The sequence below is a fragment of the Hippoglossus stenolepis genome, chromosome 9 (genome assembly GCF_022539355.2).
Source record: "Hippoglossus stenolepis isolate QCI-W04-F060 chromosome 9, HSTE1.2, whole genome shotgun sequence".
Classification (NCBI taxonomy): Eukaryota; Metazoa; Chordata; class Actinopteri; order Pleuronectiformes; family Pleuronectidae; genus Hippoglossus; species Hippoglossus stenolepis.
The window spans coordinates 7,679,896-7,699,870 of NC_061491.1; the positions used below are offsets into that span (position 1 = coordinate 7,679,896).

A 19,975-nucleotide genomic window follows, 5' to 3' on the forward strand; every position below is an offset into this window, starting at 1 on the left:
TTAAATGAGCAGTACAGTGTTTATTGACAACAGAGTAATAACATACATTGTGGTATGTATTGCATGTATTTGCAGGCAAAACCACTGAAAACACGTGAAAAGCAGCACCAGTGCCTGGAGGTTTGCTACATGTTGCATGTCCTGATTCAAAGAATTGCAGCTGCAATTAGAAGCAACTAATATTTGTTGCGTGTATCTGTATTTTTTTGAGTTATGTTGTAAATCAGCAAAAAGCTCTTCACAAATTTCCTTGTGACACCGACTTCCTCACCCAAAACACTAGGATGTTTACAATATGACACATTTTCGCTTTGGAGATCAGATTCATGAGGACGATTTCAAAAACACATTTAGTTCAAAAGAAAGATTTCACAACTTCACTGAAGCCGCACAACATGTAATGAGAGACATACGGTATAATAAAAACATAAGATCCCCTGTGTGCTGCTACACCATTTCATCTGATTGAAATATACACGTGTGTTAAGTATGAAACATTGTCAAATTAGACTTTAACAGGCAACACAATGGGAAACACATCACATACATGTTTCCCCAAAATTGATGCATATATGATGCAGTGTTACAGATACAATCTTTAAGATGTTTTTTGTGTGAGGATTTGAAGGCTGATTGTACTTATAAGTTGTAATGATGTTTCTCAAACTGTTTAACTGACAAGATTAAAGAGTTTTGTCATTAAGAAAATTACTTTTTGTTGTGTTGCTACAATCACAATTTTTGTATTTCTCATTTTTAAGATAGGTCCTGCTGTATACAGAGAGTCTTTCTTTTTCATGCTTCTGACTATTAAGTAACAAAAATAATATTTTCTGTATAGAAAAGTAAATATTTTAAGAGATCATTCAGTCATACTGCTTCCACTTGTTTTCCCCATTTGGCTTTGCAAATATTTGATAGCCATGTGCCTATGTGATCCCTCACTGGTTGCCCAACAACAAAGACAGCCACAACACGTGGGCAGAACACTGGCCACACCTTGTCTTCAGTCTCTGTAACATGTATTTGTCCTCATCAAATGTAATTTTTGCAGTTTTACAGGCAAGCATATTTTTACACATATAAAAAGCAAATAAGTTCATCAGCGTGCAGGACCATGGCTGCTTCCAAACCAGTGGTTGAGCTTCATCGCCGTCCTATTGGCAAATCTCACCCTCCCTCGTTTCTTCGAGGAGGCTGTGTACTGATTGGACTTGAGTTTAGAGTAATAGTCCGAGAACTTGTTGAAGAGGATGGATATGGGCAGGCCGTTGAGAATGATTCCAAAAGCGATGCAGACAAAGGCGAAGATACGACCCAGTATGGTCTCTGGGTAGATGTCTCCGTAGCCCACAGTGGAAATGCTGACCTGCAGGGGAGCGAGCAGAGAAACCAGGGTTGATGGAGAAACATAAATCAGAAACCTGATCAGCAAAGTCGTTCAGTCAGTTTGTATGTTAATGGACCTTTGCTGACACGTGTGCATTTTACATTTATCAGACAGAAAATTTGTTCCTAGTCCACGGACACAGATAAGTATAAACAAGTGGACATAGAATAAGTTAAATTAGAAACTAAGTATCAACAGAACACACAGCATCACTGTAAGTGTCCACCAATCATAATTTTGGAGCCTCAATGCACTGTAAAAATAACACAGGCGAAAAGCATACCCAGGTTTACCCAGACTCTGCAGCCTATGAAAAACCCAATACAATTCAATGATGATAGTGTGGCATCATGTTGAATTTACTGCTCATACTTGGAGAAAACATATGTCTAGCTGCAGTGTTGCTATACTTTGTGTTGTATATTGTTGGTATAAGTAACAATAAAAATGTGCACTTGTGTTCACACACAAAACCACTTGTAGTTTGTTGGTGGTTAATTTTATGCTCAAATAATTACACACATCAGGACCCAGGAGTATATAGTATAGTATAGATACTTAATTCATTAATACACGTCTCCATTTATGTTAGACACAGTCTTTTCTCATGAATGTTGTAAACATTGTTATTTTGTTTACGTGCTCTCCCTCACTTGTGACACAGCACACAATTATGCAACTTGCATTGTAGTTCCTCTTATAAGGCAGGAGTTGGTAGCAGAGAGTATAGTAAACTTTACCACAACCATTCCTATGATTACAAGGATTATCATTTCCTTCCAAGGGATTAGAGGTAAGATTCTACCACTCTGTGCAGGGCAGGGGAGTGATCGAAAGACGAGTTTGTTCAGGAAAACAGGCGACAAAATCAAAGGTTCGCTTTTTGCATTTTTTAACTCAAATAGAGACACTAACCGGGTTATACCTGCCTGTAACACTGACCAGGTGCCAAGAGTAAAAACCTAACAACAAACATTGTACAAACATACAATCTGTGGTTTGAATCAAGTCACACATGAGGTGACACATGCTGGAGCAGAGCTGGCCTCATTGTGTGCTGTAAACCAGGTAGTGCAGGAGTGTAATCTAATGACATTACACAGTAAACACACATTAAATAGCATTAGCATTAAAGTAATTTAGCCACAGGGCACCTCTGTATACTTAGTTAAATGGGTCACTTTGGTTTGTTACTTCACTAAGTTATCTTTAAATTTCTTTAACATATCACTTTACTTTCTTCTTATTTTTAGGATCGCTGTATCTTCCCTTCATGTTTTCACTTCAGATTCTTGTTCTCCTGGTGTTATAAATTTTACAAAGTTGTACTTACAGCAGCCCACCACCATGCATGAGGAATGCTGGTGAAGTTTGTGTTCGGCATGTCATGCTCCACAGTGTAAACCATGGCAGAGAAGCTGAAGATGCCCATGGCGATGAAGAGGAAGAGGCAGCCCACTTGCTGGTAGCACTGACGCAGAGTGAAGCCAAACGCGCGCAGGCCTGTGGAGTGTCGCGCCAGCTTCAAGATGCGAAAGATTCTCATCAGCCTCATGATCCTCAACACTTGGCCCAGCTTCCCCACCTGCCCCACTGCCTGCATGTCGGCCTCGTGCTTCATGTAGTTTTCCTCGTTGTCGAAGAACTCCAGGATGGCCTGCACGTACTGGGGCAGGATGGCGACCAGGTCCACGGTGTTGAGCATGCTCCTGCTGAAGGACTTGATGTCAGGAGTGGACACCAGACGAAGCAGGTACTCCATGGTGAAGAAGGCGATGCACATGGACTCCACGTGCTCCCAGTATGTCTTGCCACTGAGCTGACCTTTGGCAGTTCTGTACTGCATCTCCTCCACTGTGTTGAGAGTCATGGCCACCAGCGAGATCAGGACAAACAGGCTGGAGGCCAGAGCCATTAACTTGGCCTGAATGGACGAAAACGGCTTCTCCATCAGGTTCCAGATGGCTCGACGCATCCGGCCCATGAACATGTCGTGAAACAGCTCCTCGTTCTCCTCGATCTCCACCTCAGCCTCCAGCTCCCTCTGGATCTTCAGCTGATCGTTCAGCTCGTCCTGCCTCTCCTCAAAGGAGATGCGGCAGCAGCGATGGGTGTTCTTGATCCTCACACCCCAGTAGTTGATTTCCTCCAGGAAGTTGCGGGGACACAGCTCGTCCTTGATCCACAGCACGCCAGTCCTGTAGAAGTTGAAGATGGTGTGGAAGACGTCCGGGTCCCTGTCAAAGAAGTACTCGTTGTCGGTCACAATGTAGTCATCGCACAGGTCCAGCTTCATGTTGTGGTCAGTGTAAGTGGCCAGTCGTCCTATTCTGGTCTTGGGGTACTTGGCAGCCATCTTGTAGGCTATCTGATATGGCTTCCCCCCTACATTGATGTTGATCATGTAGTTCCTCTTGGCAGGTGAAATCTGCTTGGAGAAGCCATACAGGGCGTTGTCATCGTCCTCTTCCTCATACTCTGCATAAATGTCGTAGATGTCTCTGCTCAGCTCCTGCATGGAGTTCCATGTCTTCACGCAGCTTTCCTTGGCCAGTGGGTAAACAATCTCTGAGGGTCTTCGATTAAGAGACGAATCTGCAACTTTGTAGTTGGGGAAGAGACTCTGGCGCCGGTTCCACAAGTTGGCCACCTTGCTGGTGCTCCCCATGTCGATGCCCCCCCAGACTACAGCTCAGACAGAGCACTCAGACCTGCCAGCATTACTAATGTCTAATATCCCCTTTGCTTAAGCAGGGAGGACATGAGCAGGATGCATCATGGCCCCATTAATGTTGCTGACTGAGAGGATCCACGTGCTTACAGGACATCTAAATACCATTATCCCCTGCTGAGCTGGCCGGCTGAAATGACGTTGGACATGTGGCACATCTTAATGAATGCCCCTCATGAATTCGCCCACTTTGAATTTATTTACGTTTATATATATTTTTTATATTTTTTCATAGACACTAATATTAACTTCTATCCCTTTTGAGAGATTCAAACAAAGCTGAAGCAACAATAACTGTTGTTTTCAATATATATTTATCTATGAATACATAGTCACTGTGTATCTGCATTAATCTGGTTGAAATCCGTACAGATTACTCAAGGAAGTCATATTGGAAGACATTGATTGGAAAATACCATTGTGTGTCTTTCAGTACCCACATATTGCTTGTGGGAAAAATATAATATAATTTATTTATTTATTTTTTAAATCTAGATACTTAGAAAATCTTTATTGTAGCAAAAGTCATTTTTAAGAATGAACTCTCCTCTAGTTTTGTGGATTGTTATTTGTTGCACTGGTTTAGGATTCCCATACTGAAGGGGAACAAAGGAAGGCTGGTGGATACATAAAGAGGATAAAGGCTTTAAGCATTAGCCTACATCCTGATTGGAAGGGGGTGCAGGATTCTTCAGACATGAGTGGAGTCTAGGAAATAATCTTTAGTTTTTATATCAAACCTATGGAGAGGAGTCTGCTCCGAGGCTGTGACGTGTCACCACAAGTTACCTTGACTAAGGTTGTGGTGATCAAACCAGATGGACTCGCTACTCAAAGTATCTAACATTACATTGCTGGCAATTGAATCCTCTTATTGGATATCAGATTATTGTCCTGCTGATTAGCACTGACCAGAGATGAAGTTCTGCATGGACACTGCAGCTGATGACACAATGAACCACGCAGTATATTAACCTTTACTTACCTTCAAGGCGCTGACTGACTATAATTGAAACAATTAAGGATTTAAATTGTTAAAGCAGGCAATTTAAATAGGACTTGCAGACTTAAGCTAGTCTCGTTACTGTGGTGTGTCAAAAGAACGAGAGGGGAACTGGATTTGTCAGTCACAGTGTCACACCACTGAGAAAAAGGTTTGGTGAAAGACTATGTGATATATGTTGTATGTGTGGATATGATGTGCCTGGGATGGTGGTGGAGGTTTGCACATAAACAGATTTTCTATTATTTATTTATTATTTGTGTATGCACTTTGTTTATAATTTTGATATCAAAAGAATCATTTGAAGATGGAAATGTTAAGGTTTGGTATCATTTTTTATGGGTTAGGGTTAGGGTTCGGGTTCGGGTTCTTTTGCCATTACTTTTAGATGACGTATTATTTTATCTTTGATTTAAAATGAAATTGTATTAATTTGAATCTTATCTTTGATATTGTTTATTCTTGTTTTTATTTGTCCTCTTTGTGAAGCACTTTGTAACAGCTGTATTATTCACGTTACTATGATTGTTTTATTATTATTATTATTTTATGTTTGTTGGGGGGCTTGGTTTGACACGACATAGGGCCCCACATGTCCCTTGTGGCATCGGCCCCCAAATTCCCTTTAAACACTCCTGGATATCTGAATGTTTTTTGCGTTTCTTTTTTTATAATAGAATAACTGACTCAGGAGCATGTTAGATATTGAAGAGAAATTTGTTGTCATTATCTTTTAATTGTTGAATGCATCAGTTTCATATCCACATTTCATGTCTGTGAAAGCAGCTGGACTTGGCTTTTAATTTATTTCCTCCAATTATTTGCTTAAAGAAGTTAAACATTGCTCTGAGGAAAATTATAGATGGACAAATGTAGTCAGTCTTACCTCTTGTTGCTTTCATGTAATGCACAATGGCAGCCACCCTTGCATTACTCAAGTGTTACTCCAGTTCCAGAGGAGAAAGAAGTACATTTACAGTTTGAGCTAACATTTTTTTCCCATAATGATTCAGTGACAGCAGGAAGCAGCACTTATTTTTTCCATACTTGCATTTCATGGATTAATATATTCTGCTCTTGAGGTCTGCGGTCAGTCACTATACTGTCCACAAGATTTACAGATCAAATTTAGTAAATTCTATTCAAAGCTGCTTAGTAAAACAAGAATGAATGTTATAATCCCTCCTATAGGTTTATAAAGCCTCCTGTCATTCCATACATTCCCTGTTATTTACAGCTAAACACAGATTGTTCAGTAACAATAAATTCTAGTGTTTGACATGACCTTTGCTATGATAGATAGGAATTCAGCCAATACGATAGGAATACTGACCACATATGGGTAGAATGAGCTATAACATGTACAATCTGAATATGGTGATTATCATGATTATTGATTACATGATAGGCTTGTAATAAGAGTAATTTGCAACCATTTTGTGAATAGGATTCTCCTTACAAATACTATCTGTTTCAGTGTGTCATCCTGTGATAGTGACTGTCTTCAAGAGAAGCAGCAAGACTTGCTTTTCTGAATATCAGAATATCAGTTGTATGAAATCAGTGAAAAGTTACGTGTTGTAATGAACAGATGAATCCAGCAGATGGTGGTATCACAGTCAGTGCAAGATCAGTCACACATATCACTATTAATGCTCTTTCCCTGCACTGCTAGACTAGATGGTGCTATATGCCAGGTTTACTGCTGTCAGACAAAGTGAACCAAGCACTGACCAAATAGTCAGTGATTTATATATTTAGAGTTATGACTGTTCTCAGCTAAATTAGTCTTTATAAGATTTGCAATCTCACTGTGGTGGAAGCACAGAAGAAGTTGAGTTGATCAGTAACTCCTGCTGATAAACAGTCTTGTTTTGTTTTTGTCTATGAAATATCAGAAAACTGTGAAAATGCCTTTTAGAATTTCCAACGGCTCAACATGACAGCTTCAAATGTCTGACTAGTCTACAACCCAAATATATTCAGCTCACTGCAATATGATATAAAATAAAACATTCAAATTTCTCTTCCCATATTCAAATGTAAAAACGTTTTATTTCAATACACAAATCAATAAGTTGACCAATCAGCGAGTTTAACTACAATACCTAAACTTAAATTGATTGATTTTCCACAATGATTTGATGATGACCTTCATTTACTGCTAAATGAAAATACTGATGTCATTCTTGCCTTATAGAAACATTTTTTATCAACATACCATGTCTATTAGACTGCTACTGTACATTTGCTGTCTTTTTAAACAGGTTTGCTTTTTACCTGCACCAAAAATTAGGAAACCTGTGGATTTTCAAAGTAATTTGTCCTTTTGTTTGGCACAGTAAAACATACATATTTTTGTATAATTACACACACATACATATATAATACGTAAATACATAGTTCCATAGCCAAGAATGTGTACAACATTACTTGAAAAAACCTTTGCCAGGTGATTTTATCATTATTTATCAAAACATTATTTAGACTAAATGTCATTCCAGTCCTCTTTTATAATGTCAGGAGGTGCATCATTGAACACATTTAAACTTCTCATTGTACAGTAAGTAAAATAAGGGGAAGCACAGCATGGCCTAACAACAGGAGATAAATAAAACAGGAAATTATGAGATTGTGTGAAATAAAAAGCATCACATGTGTCATGCTGCCAAATGCAATTCTGTCAAGACAAACTGCAGAAACTAGAGAAATTTGAATAGCTGACAAGCACAAAAGGTGAAGATATATCTTTTAACTTCTGGGGATCTAGTTTTTCATTCGAGTTGATAAGCTTTGCCAGTATTTTTTGGTTTCTCTACACTCCCTCTAATACAGTTCCGATGTCATTTGTAATTTCCTAAAAGCCAACCTTGCAGTGGAGCCCTTATTTTGAAAAGCCCGAGCGGAAGCCATTAACGCGGTTAGCCTGATCTGCTGAGAAAAGGCTGTTTTGAAAAGGAAACCAAGGTTGTTGAGGTGTGTGGTGAACACGGCAGGCTGAAGGTAGGTGTGAACCCCCGTCCCGTCCGCTCTGTGCCTGTACTGTCTGCGTCTCGTCCCCGGAACCGCTCTCCTTTAGCAGCTGCTCGCTTTAGTGAGCGGAAACCATGATGCGACTAAGTGTCAAGTCAAGACAACTGGTAAAGTGCAAAGCTAACTAGCTAGCTAGGAGCAAGCTAACGAGGCTAGCGGTGCCGCTACCCGGTGCACGGCAGCTGCTCGGGGATGCTGCTCGGTCTGTCCGCTGTGTTCTGCTGTGGAGGAGCAGGTGCACATAACTGTGTTTTAGATTAAAACACATTGTCACTGTTGTGTTGAGTCTTACAAGTGCAGGGGCGAAGGTTCCCTGTGCATGGCTGCGGGGGGTGGGGGGTATTATGGCCCCCTGTACATTCACACCAACACAATGACACTTGTGCTTTTGATTATCCTGCGTTTTAGCCCAATTACAGATATTTTAAGATATTTATTACTGTCTTACACCTGCAGACTGTTGGTGAACTTGTTTTGATCAGATCGTCTTTCATATATACCTTTTATATATACTATAAATTCTCTTGACAACTTGATTTTTTCCTTGTACGTTTGAAGGTCTTCTGCTCAACTTAAGTTACCAACTACCAGTAGATGTTAGCAGGTGTTAGCGGCCACCAGCAGACGTTAGGGACAAAACTTCAGTTGTGCACCTTAGCGTCATCAAGTGTTTTTTGGCCTTGTGATCACCGATACAGGCTGAACCTGAGGATACACTGAGGCTAAAGGTAAATCTGACTGGCTGCTGGCTTGTATGGCAACACTATGAAAGCCGTGTGTCCTGCTCAGTAGATCAGACATCATTACCTCTATGCCTTTTTAAAATATACGCAGTTCCATTTTAGAACATAGGACAAGATGGAGAATATCCCTTGTGTGTTCTACCGCACTAATTAAAGCCTTCCACCAGTTCATGTTAGCTTGATATGCTGACAGTGTTGTCATTGTGAGCTTTTTGATTACTTCTGATTCAAAGCGACAATTTAGTTAAATCGATTTCTATTTCAGCCAGCCCGTCACAGCAGTACGAATAGAATCTGAATTTATGGTTTAAAAGTCATAATAACCACTCATGAACCTATTGATGAAATCAAAACACGTAAAGTGCTGTAACAGGGTTTGTCTTTACAACTTATCCACCACAAATTAAATTTTCATGCTATGTCAAGTTATTTTATTTGGAGAGAAAAAAATGAGTCATGGCTACGTTATCTATTCTCTGGTATTCGTCTTGCACTGACTTTTCCACCTGTACTACAGAACATCATGCATAACAATTAGAAACTCACATTTTTATAATAATATGGTCTTAGAGTGACCATGAAGAATATCAATCAATTGCTCCTGCTGTGGGTCAACAATGTTAAGTGATTGGTTGTGTTAACATGTGACATGCAGGCTGCATCTTTTTATCGTTTACATAATGTCTTCTAGCTGAGATTTGCAAGCTTCACGATCCAGTGTGAACATTGTAAAACAGCCGCGACGTCTGGTGACCCTGCTGGCCTGCTCTCAAATTGCCATATATGACAGCACTTAAAAAGCCTTTATAAAAACTCTCCTGCTGACTGTGGTCATTCAGAAGAGCAAGAGAAACAACTACCATATATATATATATATATATATATATATATATATATATATGCACCAAGCCATATGAGGACACAGCTATTTTGCGTGCAGGAGAGGAACATGCATGTATGAAAACAATGATTATGTAGATCTAGGCTGTGTTTATTTATGGAAATGACCCAAGAGAAGAAAAACACAATTCAAACAAAGAGCTCAAAGACCAGTGTCTCAAAGACAAGTGTTACCAATATTGATGTATTTCTTTTTGTGTGCAAGTGACGAAATGTGTCATCTGTAAAAACCTTGATCACAAAACTTATAATTCAAAGGGGAACAAAGGTCAAATGCACAGCATGAATGGGTGTGTCTAGGTTTCCTGCACTCCAACATCCAACCATATAAAACAAAAATATAAATAATATAAATAATTTTCTTATTTGTCAGTTTGACCTTTCGAGAACGAGAGCTGCGTCCTATTTGGATTTTGTTCTTTAAGGTAATCTCATTTTAGTTACTTGTTTATTCCACCAGGCAGAGGACAAACTTGTAACTGTACACTGTGTAAAATGATACAACTTTGTCGTTCCATGCTTCCTCCATCGCTGAGCTGACCTTAGCTGGGCTCATTCTCAGAAGGGTACACTTCACTACTTCATGTTGCTGGTAATTTCATTTCAAGAGGGGCTTTCTGTCTCGTTGTACTCCTTAATCAGTTTGTGCCATTTTCGGAAAAGCAGTAGAGAATCATTTAAAGCTAGGGTCCATAATTTGTTTCAGAAACATTTTTTATCTTATTTGTTGATATCCTCTTCACAACCTGATGGCCATCAATGAATAGATTTTTCTTGAGGAAAAAAAGGGGCTGTTATAGACATGGACTTAGTGAAATGATTGGCTGGATTACCTGTCTGTCACTAACCAACCTGCCTGCCTCTGTGCACCCTACACATGCTCTCACTGCACATGACTGGAGTCTTCAGTCGGAGAGACCTACACTGCTGAAGCAGAGATGATTGCTGGATGTTAGCGAGAGAGTCACAGTAAAGTCGGCTTCTAGCAATTTATTAGGCAGTGCACATTTAGCTTTGAGGAGAGGGGTCGATAGGAGGGTGTGGGGTTTATCGATTGCATATTTTCAAACTAACTTTTCCAGGATTACCAACCCTAGCTTTAACTTTTATATTTTCCAAATTTTGTTTAGGGTTCTTTTTCTTCTTACAGTTATTTATACAATTAAGTGTGATGGCAAAATGGGTTTTATTATTGCTAGTAAACAGCAAGTACACAAACAAACCTCATTTTGTACTAATGTAGGAGAAAAGGCTAAGACTCCTGTTTGGCCACTAAGAGCAAGAAACTCCATCCGTGACCTACAGTTCTTATGTGTTGTCCACCACAGTTTACTCTTGTTGTGTTGTAAGGAAGTCAAGATTGAAAACCACTTATTAATGACATCCTGTCGTAGAGCATACATGTACGTCAGCATGTCAGCTGTCTGTCAGCTTTCGTCTCTTTTTTTAACAGAAGAGGCGAAGCAGCTCTTTGTTGCTTCTTGTTCTTTGAACTCAGTTTTCTGTGAAGGCACTTTTAAAAGCCTGAGATGTAACACAGCTGCAGTACGTTGAGTTTTGAGTGAGATGCAACTGACATTGAATGAAATGTAGACGCACTAAAAATGTAAAATACACTGCATAACAAAAGCAACTTCCAGTACGTCGCAGTCCCTTTGGATACTTGGTTTTAACATGTGTCATGAGTTATCTGATGGATAATGTGTCCTTGTCCACATATGAGATTCAAACACTCCACATTCGGAGGTGGAGTGGGTTGCGTATGACCATATTCTTTCTGCTGTGTCTACGTACATGCGTCCTGGGCCACATTTAAGGACCGCCTACTCAGCTGACGTCCTCTGACCTGCTACAGTTTCATAAAGTTATCATAAGTTAAATGTTTGTTCATTTCTTAGTGTTTCCCACATTGATTTACTGTATTATAGTGACCTAACGTACTGTGACGTGCTTAAAGCTGTCCACCTCTGATTAACCAAGATTAATGTTAATGCCAGGTTTGAACATGACCACAAGTTTAGGATTACAGAGTAGCAAATTTTTTTTGTATTTAAATGTTTTTATTGAGTTCATCAATTCATAATTCACAGATTATTCTTTACGTCTTTGATCTCTCTCTTTATTACTCCCTTGTTTAACATGTGTGTGTATATATACATATTTTATATTTCATTTACCTGACTGTGTATTTCATTAATTCACTGACAACTTCTTTTCTCTTCCTTCAGGTTGCGGCTGGTTGCAGGGCACCGTGGAAGCAGAAGAGCCGTGCCATTCCCCCCTTTTGTCCTCTCATGCCCCCCCTCCCCCCGTGTGTTCCCCCTGTGTGTAAGTGACCCCACACCCCCACCCGCCCCCCCAACCTGGTCCCTCCTGTTGTGCCGTCACTCCAGCCAAAGCCCCCCTCTCACCCCATGCTTGGGACAAAGCCAGCTCACTGCCAGCCCAATGACTGCCTGGATCGTCCTGCCTGTCAGCCTCTCTGCCTTCTCCATCACAGGAATATGGATTGTGTGAGTCAGATTGCAGTATATTGTGTTCCCGTGACATGTGACACGTGGCAATTGTATTTACATGGTCAACAACTAAAAGGGAAGTTGCAAATGGGAATAAGTTGATTGCAAAGTCTGTTCAGTCGTTGTTTTTGTGCTGAATAACCCTTTACATTAAGGCCAGTGTAATCTTGTCAATTGATGATGGTTCTACTTGTTTCATCAGAGGTTCGAACACTGAGACATTTGCCATTTCTTGCTTTAAATGTTGTGTTCTTTACCCGACAGATATGCCATGGCTGTGATGAATCACCATGTTTGTCCTGTGGAGAACTGGTAAGTCTTCTGTTGATCTAAATCTTTTTAGTCTCAGTCCAAAAGCTCAACAGGAAATAAATGCAACTCATTGTGTCCCTGCTGCAGGTCTTACAATGTGACGTGCACAGAGGAGCTGCCCCGACCAGGCTTCCCCAAGACATGCTGCACCATCCAGGACATCCCACTCATCAGGTCTCCTGTTCCCTCCTCCCTGAGAATCATGTCTGGGTCTCTGCAGAACACAAAAGCAATTTTGTGTCGGCAAAGGCCCAGAGGCAGGATTTAGTTCTTGTTATGTTGTGGCTCTGTGACGGTCATTAACCCGCGCTTTGCATAAAATGCATTTGTTTGATTTGCAAATAAGCCTCTAACCACAGGCAAGTACAAAAGCTGTCTTGTAGAAAGGAATCATGTGACTTGTAGGCCTATTAGCAGTGAACATGAAGTAAAGTCTTTTTTAGTTTTACATCTACATATTAGAGCAAAGGGATTCTTACTGTAGAAGTGTAGTTCACATATCTTTTAATCATAATCACTTTATTTAGTCCTGTATATTTTGACTCTACATGTCTGCACAGCACAGTGATTATATGTCTGACTCCTCCCTCTGATACTGAGAGTTGTTGTCTTCATGTCCGACAGTAAATGTGGCTCCTTCCCTCCTGAGAGCTGCCTGTTCAGCCTGATTGGCAACGTCGGAGCTTTCATGGGTGAGAGCTCATTCTAACCCACACACACACACACACACACAAAATATTGTGTGTTCAAGAGTACGTCCTTTTGTGAAATGTACCCTGCTTTCTGGCTGAGAGTTAGATGAGCATATTGATACCACTCCATTCATACCATGAACAGTCTGTACAGTAAACAGGAACCCTCCACCAGGAGATGGTCAGCTTTGCTTAGCATAAAGACTGGGAACAAGGGGAAACAGCTTGCCAGCTCCAAAAGTCCAAAATCTAGTAGGTTTAAAAGATTGGTCTAAAAACCCCCCAAAAACTAATCTGCAAAGGAGGAATTTAAAGGTTAAACACTTTTAACTTATATTAGGGTTAGGGGGTTAGGGTTAGCTTTCGCTTTCCACAAATATTGGGTACTGTGGTGTAAAACTTATTGTTACATGCTAATTATTTAATAAATTCAAATTGACCCTTTAGTGAAAACAAGGCTCTTTAATACAGACACAATAACTGAGGTTACAGTTGAGGTGAGAAGTGTTTAATGTCGGTCTCCTCTGTACGCTCTCTGTGTTATATCTGTCCTCTATGGTGCCCACAGATGTCAGCCACTAACCTCCAAGAGATGTGGAGTGGCTTGAAATAGCCCGTGCTCTCTGATCAATAATGAATGCGGCTTTCCTTCCACTTCCCCCCTGTGTCCTCTCCCCTGCACATGCCCTGTGTGGCCTTCCTCCATTACTCCTCTGCCTATCTTGTTTTATCACCATCAGCTCTGCCCCAATTTCCCCCTTCTTTCCCTAATTCTGCTGCTGTTTTCACTGTCGCATCTTTATTCATGTCAACTTCTTCTCATATACACTGTATTTACATTTTTTGTCTTCTTTTTCTGTCATTCCTCTGTTTTTCTCTCACTAGTGTTACAACTATCCTTTAGTTCTGATCTTTGACTTCTATATGATTAAGGGAAATGAGAACGAAAAAACCAAGCTAGGTAGTCCAACGTCAGCAGAATGAGTGCAGTTGCATGACCCTCCACCATCCACGTATAGGTAAACCTATAACTAAACATGAGCATCGTATTTACGCAAGCATTTTTGAGTCAAGTATAAGAAGTAAGAAGCTATTCATTTTCCACAGATTCATATCATTGTAAAGTTCTAATTGTATTAGCGTGAACGTGTATTTTCTCTTGTGTTGTGCAGTGGTGATGGTGTGCCTTCTGCGCTACGCCCAGGTGATCGAGCATAGCCACAGATGTTGGGTCAACACCAGCGCTCTTGTGTCGGGCTGCACCAACGCTGTGGGTCTGGTCATGGTGGGCAACTTCCAGGTGAATTTCAGCGACGTGAACTCACTCCAATTCTTAAAACATTTGCCGCTTTTGTTTTGGCCTTGGATGAGTGCAAACAATCACTCCAAAGTCTCTGTACGTCTGTGTTTCTGATAGGTTGATCATGCCAAATCTCTACACTATGTGGGAGCGGGTGTGGCATTTCCAGCCGGGCTGCTGTTTGTGTGTCTGCAGTGTGTTCTCACCTACCGTGTAGCTGTCACTGCCCTCGACTACTGGATGGCTCATTTCCGGGTGGCACTGGCACTGGGAGCCATGGTCTCACTCGTCCTCAGTATCCTTTACACACTAGTGGGACCCCCCCCCAAACAGCTCATGTATATTTATTTCATATCAAAGCTCAAGTTCTGATACATGTGGTCATGACTCTTCTACGGTTCTTTTTGATAGAAATCTTGGTTTATTATAACTACACCACATAAATGAAATATGAAATATTTCATTTATGAAATATTTCATTTATGAAATATCAAAAACATCCACTGGAATGGATGTTTTTGATATTTCATTTTGAGAGAAACTAAGGTCTAACCTTCAACCACTAATAACAACCGTCTGCCTCTGAGGTCGCACATTTCATGCTCAAACACATCTGTTGTGAGTGATTCATAAGGAAATATTTACTGTTGCTGTTCGTCTTGTCTCTCAGTCATCTGAGTGAGACGTATTAGATTAGATTAGATAGAACTTTATTTATTCACACATTTATTCACTTGTATGTGGTGGTTTACAAAAAGAGAGAATGCTTATTGAGGTTGGACGTGTAACTGCTCACTCTTTTCTGTTGGGCTCTGTTCCCCTCAACAGCTGCACCTCTGTCCTGAGACCAGTGCACTCACAGTCCAGTCGGCTGGTGTCATGCTGATAAAACCTTGGAGACCTCTTGTTTTCTCTCCTCCAGCCTTGAGTCACTTGTGGACACATCACCATGTTTGTCTCTCAACCTGGAGACAGGACAGCATGGCCACGCTGCTGACATGTGTCAGGTCTCACTTTCATCTCCTCCTGCCGTCTTGTGAAGCCATCAGCTCATTGTTAAGCACTGAGCTGATGGTTTTTACTTTCTATTGCAGCCTCTCACTGACGTCAGACGTCCAGTTGAGCTGTGGGTTTGTCAACCTCAGATGCATCATGCTGGCTCTTTGAAAACTTCAATGTTCTCCAATTAGGAAGCAGTTTACCTGGGTTCCTGTTAATTATCTGATAAATGATAACAGTCTATCTTAGTTGAATATGCTGCATTCACTGACTGGATATCCTGTCTGATTAGTAGAGCTGCAAAGCAAGTTGCAATTTAACCCTGATCATAACAAAAAGCTGAACAAGGTCATTCTAATAAATTACCGGAGGATGAAATGAAACAGAGACAAGAGAATAAAAACAGAAAGTTGTTACAGACAGATAAAATAGTTTAACATAAATAGCAGAGAGGACAAAGATAAAAGCAATCTGCATACAAAGACAGAATGATTATGAATAAACATCTGACATCCTGAGCTTCATCTTCTGGGGCCTCTATGGAGTCAGTGAAAAAGAAAAATTCTCATAAAGTCACAACTATTTTCTCATAATTTTACGACTTTATTCTTGTGGAAATCTCAGTTTTTTTCCCTTCTTGTGGCCCTTATTCTCCGCAGTAGTTGTCATGACTACGACTGTGTGCATCTCAATCACTTTTAACTGAGAATCTCTGAAGTTGTGTGTCTTGGTGTCTTTCCATTATTTTCCCACATGGAAAAAGGGCTTGTTTTGCTCATGCATGAGCCAGCACTGTTTGTCCTCCTCAACCTGTTCTTCCTCAGGCGGTATCTTCTTCATCCACGAGAGCTTCATCCTGCAGCACGCTGCAGCCATCTGCGAGTGGGTCTTCACAGTAGACATCCTGGTCTTTTACGGAACCTTCACCTACGAGTTTGGCACCGTCACCAGCGAGACCATGATGGTGGGCCTGCAGCGGAGTCACCATGGCTCAGGTGTTATCATGGGGGGCCCCAGGGCCCGGGGCTCGACACTAAGCGGGGCGACTAAGGGCCTCAAGTCCCCAGGTGGGAGCAGCACATCCACACATCTCAACTGTACCCCGGAGAGCATCGCCATGTTGTAGCTCTGCATCACTGCCGGAGGATGAGAAATGTCCCTGCAGAGGTGCTTCATGGGCTCACACAGACCGACGACATGACGGAGGCAGCGTGTGGACCAAGAGAGTAAGGTCTGACATCTTAAAGCATTGAACCAACACCAGGTTGACCCAACTGTAAAACTATACTGTTGCTTTATTTCCACCACCATTGGTGCAAGCCCCTGCACTTACATGTGCTGTAACATTTTCTGTAGCGATGTTTGAGGAGGGCTGAATGTGTGGAGCCAGTGTGAATGCTGGAACCGTGAATGTTTCTAAGATGGCTGTGGATTTTGGCAGTTTTTTATTGGAATAGGTTTTAGTTTTGTTTTCTTTAAATAACGGTGTCACTGGTTACATGGTGGAAAATGTAAATTACTGAAACCCACAAGGTTTATTTTCTCCTCCCCACAGACACCCCTTCAAATGCTTCTGCGTGGCCCACCTGTTCTGGCCTTTAGCTTATCTCTGCACGGCACACTTTTTTGAATGAGAGAATAACAATTTTGCGTTTGCGTAGTGAGTAGAAAACACTGAATGTTTGAGATGTGGGTAGTTAACAGTTATGTATGTTTTACAGGCTGTAAGCATATGGCCTTTTTAAAATCAATCAAGCAGAAATGATCTGTCAAATGATTTGGCAAAAAAATCATTGATTTCACCTGACAATTTGATTTGGTTGCACAGATGATTTGAATGCAAATTTTGATGGTATTTTAAGTCATTCTAAATAATATATGTATGTGTATCTTTAGACATTGTCATTCCTGAGGTCATAATCCATTTCACTGACATATGCAAAAAAAAAACAACGGAGTAGGGCCACTTAAAGGGGAAAAAATCTGAGACTTTGAGAATGTAAACATAACATTACGAGACTAAAGTCATAATTTAATGAGAAAAAAAAGGGGTTTATTTGGAGCTGGAGTTCCAAAATCTTGGACCAATCCCATTGTTTCTCGAGAAACTATGATAATCCTTAGAATATCCCATAGATGTGACCAACGATAGACACATACAGTCGACCACTACCAAACAATCCCTCCTCCACACAAAAGGCAACTTCCTTCAAGTCCGTGTGGCTCTTTAGACGTATGTTGCATATTCTTTTGTCCTGGTACTTGTCCTGGTACTTAATGTAATATTATAACTTTATTCTTATAAAATTACGACTTTTTTCTTGTAATACCAAACATTATTCACAGAAATTCAAACCCTTTTTGTGGTAATATTACGATTTAATTAACGAAATCTCGGATCATTTTTTCCATTTCAGAGGCAGTGATACTCCGTTGTAGTTGTCATGACTACAACTGTGTGCGTCTCGATCACTTTTAACTGAGAATCTCTGAAGTTGTGTGTCTTGGTGTCATTCCATTATTGTCCCACAGTTTGCATGACCTGATGACTTGTTTGTAACATTAACTTCCTGCTACCTTGTATTTCTCACACTGTCATGTCCGGTGCAATAATCGCCATCAGTCATGTGATAGTTAACACTCAGCTGGAGTGAATAATGCCTTTTTCAGTATGTTGGATTTGAACACAGGGCTCTTTTTGTTTAAAAAAAAATAAGTGTGACACCAAGACATTTGAAGTGACCTGACCTGCAGCTTAAAGTCCAATTCTAATGTGACTAACACATTTACAGAATAATGTAGTTGTTGTCCACACACTGATTTGATTCCAGGCCGGCCCCTTGGAAGCCTTATTTGACTTTTTCTGTTTAAATAAGCAGTGATGTGAAGCCTGCTCAGTAGTTACAGGTGGAATTTGAACTGAGGGCTGAATATGATGCTTGTGCCATAAACCTCATGGTGTCATAATGGCAACAGTACAGAGTCACACCCACATGATGCCACACAGGTTGTAGACTGAAGTGAAAGTTTCTTATATGTTGAGGTTTTTCTTTCTTTTTTGTTGCCAATTCATTTTAAAGTGAAAGAGTTGTGAACTAGCTTTAACACCAGACTGCCACAAACAACCACTGCTCAAACTAAAGCTGACGAATGCCACCCAGTTCACGTTGCACTCCACCATTTAAGTTTCTGTTTAAGTGAGTGAGTTATTTGTCTGTGAGCTGTTTCAGAAGTGTGTTTCTCCACACACACACACACACACACACACACAGTGTTCTGCCCTCTGCATCGTGTTTTTACAGTGTTTAACAACTGGATGCCAGCAATACACACATTTCAAAGTTCACATCACCTACCTCCTTTCATGTTTCTGTTGGTGTGATGATGTTTAAAGGTGAAAGCTAGAGTCCCAACAGGTTCTCCGTCTCACCATCATCTGAGGTGGAGAGAAGTATTTCAATTACCACGACGGTGACTCACTAATCCACAAAGATCTGCCTCGACAGGTGTTAGCATTTGACAGCTCAGTGGATCGGCTGTGGCACAAGATGCGTAATCATGTGTCAGGTCTGTTTTCTTTACTCTTCATGCAAACCAATTACCTTCCCGTTGTTTCTGGGAGCGATCCTGTCTTGTTCTGTAATCTTGCCAAAAAAAAAGACTGGAATCCTCTGGAGCTTTGATCGGTTTTCTGTGCAGCAGCAGTAGGTGAATGAATTGGTGTGAGTACACTGGTTTAGCCTTATCCCTCATACTGTGCCAGGGGATTTTGTTCAGATTTTGTTATTTTGTGTTGATCTGTAGCCTATTTTCACCATACTGTAACCAATAAGTCACGAGATGTGACTACAAACGGCAGCTTGTGTGAGCCCTCACATCAGGGTTGGATTTAATCTGTAACACCATCGTTCATAAACCCAAATCTAAAGATGTATTTTACAAAACTTTTTTTTGTGCTCTTCAGTAAGCTTTCATGTGATATGTTTGTTCATGGGAGGATCCTGTTTTGCTAAAGGCTGCCTGACCTGTACATGTGTTGAACTCCAGCAGAAGCAACACGGAAACTATAAAAATGTATTTGTCTTATTTCCTCTATTTGAAAAATAGATAATGGAGGAGTCGTAATTCCCTGAAAACAAGTCAGCACAGAATCTTGTTTCCTTTTTATAAATTATGTAAATATTTAATGATTTATCTATCATTTAGGTATTTTAATTTGAAAGAGATTTATATTCAAATATGAAATAAAAATGATAAATTATTAGCAGATGGTTTGCATGGGCTCTTCTTTCAACATGAAGATTCCGCTTTGTTGTGCCTCTGCATCGGTGACAGCCTGTGGCCGGAGGCATTATG

General features: G+C 40.6%; 2 protein-coding genes across 2 annotated transcripts; one reads left to right on the forward strand and one right to left on the reverse strand.

Annotated features, from left to right (window-relative positions):
* LOC118115272 (potassium voltage-gated channel subfamily V member 2) lies at positions 1-4,188 on the reverse strand. The gene is made up of 2 exons (XM_035166342.2): positions 2,724-4,188; positions 1-1,369 (listed from the first exon to the last, which is right to left on the reverse strand). Exons 1-2 carry the CDS (start codon positions 4,056-4,058, stop codon positions 1,103-1,105), a joined length of 1,602 nt encoding a protein of 533 aa, XP_035022233.1. The 5' UTR covers positions 4,059-4,188; the 3' UTR covers positions 1-1,102.
* Positions 4,189-8,047: 3,859 nt separating this feature from the next.
* Positions 8,048-19,886, forward strand: LOC118115048 (transmembrane protein 150A). Its single transcript, XM_035165966.2, has 8 exons — positions 8,048-8,127; positions 12,029-12,313; positions 12,581-12,628; positions 12,716-12,802; positions 13,253-13,320; positions 14,493-14,620; positions 14,738-14,915; positions 16,444-19,886. Exons 2-8 carry the CDS (start codon positions 12,249-12,251, stop codon positions 16,743-16,745), a joined length of 876 nt encoding a protein of 291 aa, XP_035021857.1. The 5' UTR covers positions 8,048-8,127; positions 12,029-12,248; the 3' UTR covers positions 16,746-19,886.
* The last annotated feature ends 89 nt before the right edge of the window (positions 19,887-19,975 follow it).

What these genes read in the sequence shown, in the direction of transcription:
- LOC118115272 (XM_035166342.2), bottom strand. Translation starts at nt 4,058, where the DNA reads ATGGGGAGCACCAGCAAGGTGGCCAACTTGTGGAACCGGCGCCAGAGT. An exon ending in ATGCATGGTGGTGGGCTGCT is followed by an intron (nt 1,370 to 2,723) that starts GTAAGTACAACT and finishes GCTCCCCTGCAG; the next exon opens with GTCAGCATTTCCACTGTGGG.
- LOC118115048 (XM_035165966.2), top strand. Translation starts at nt 12,249, where the DNA reads ATGACTGCCTGGATCGTCCTGCCTGTCAGCCTCTCTGCCTTCTCCATC. An exon ending in TCATGGTGGGCAACTTCCAG is followed by an intron (nt 14,621 to 14,737) that starts GTGAATTTCAGC and finishes TGTTTCTGATAG; the next exon opens with GTTGATCATGCCAAATCTCT. An exon ending in CATGGTCTCACTCGTCCTCA is followed by an intron (nt 14,916 to 16,443) that starts GTATCCTTTACA and finishes GTTCTTCCTCAG; the next exon opens with GCGGTATCTTCTTCATCCAC.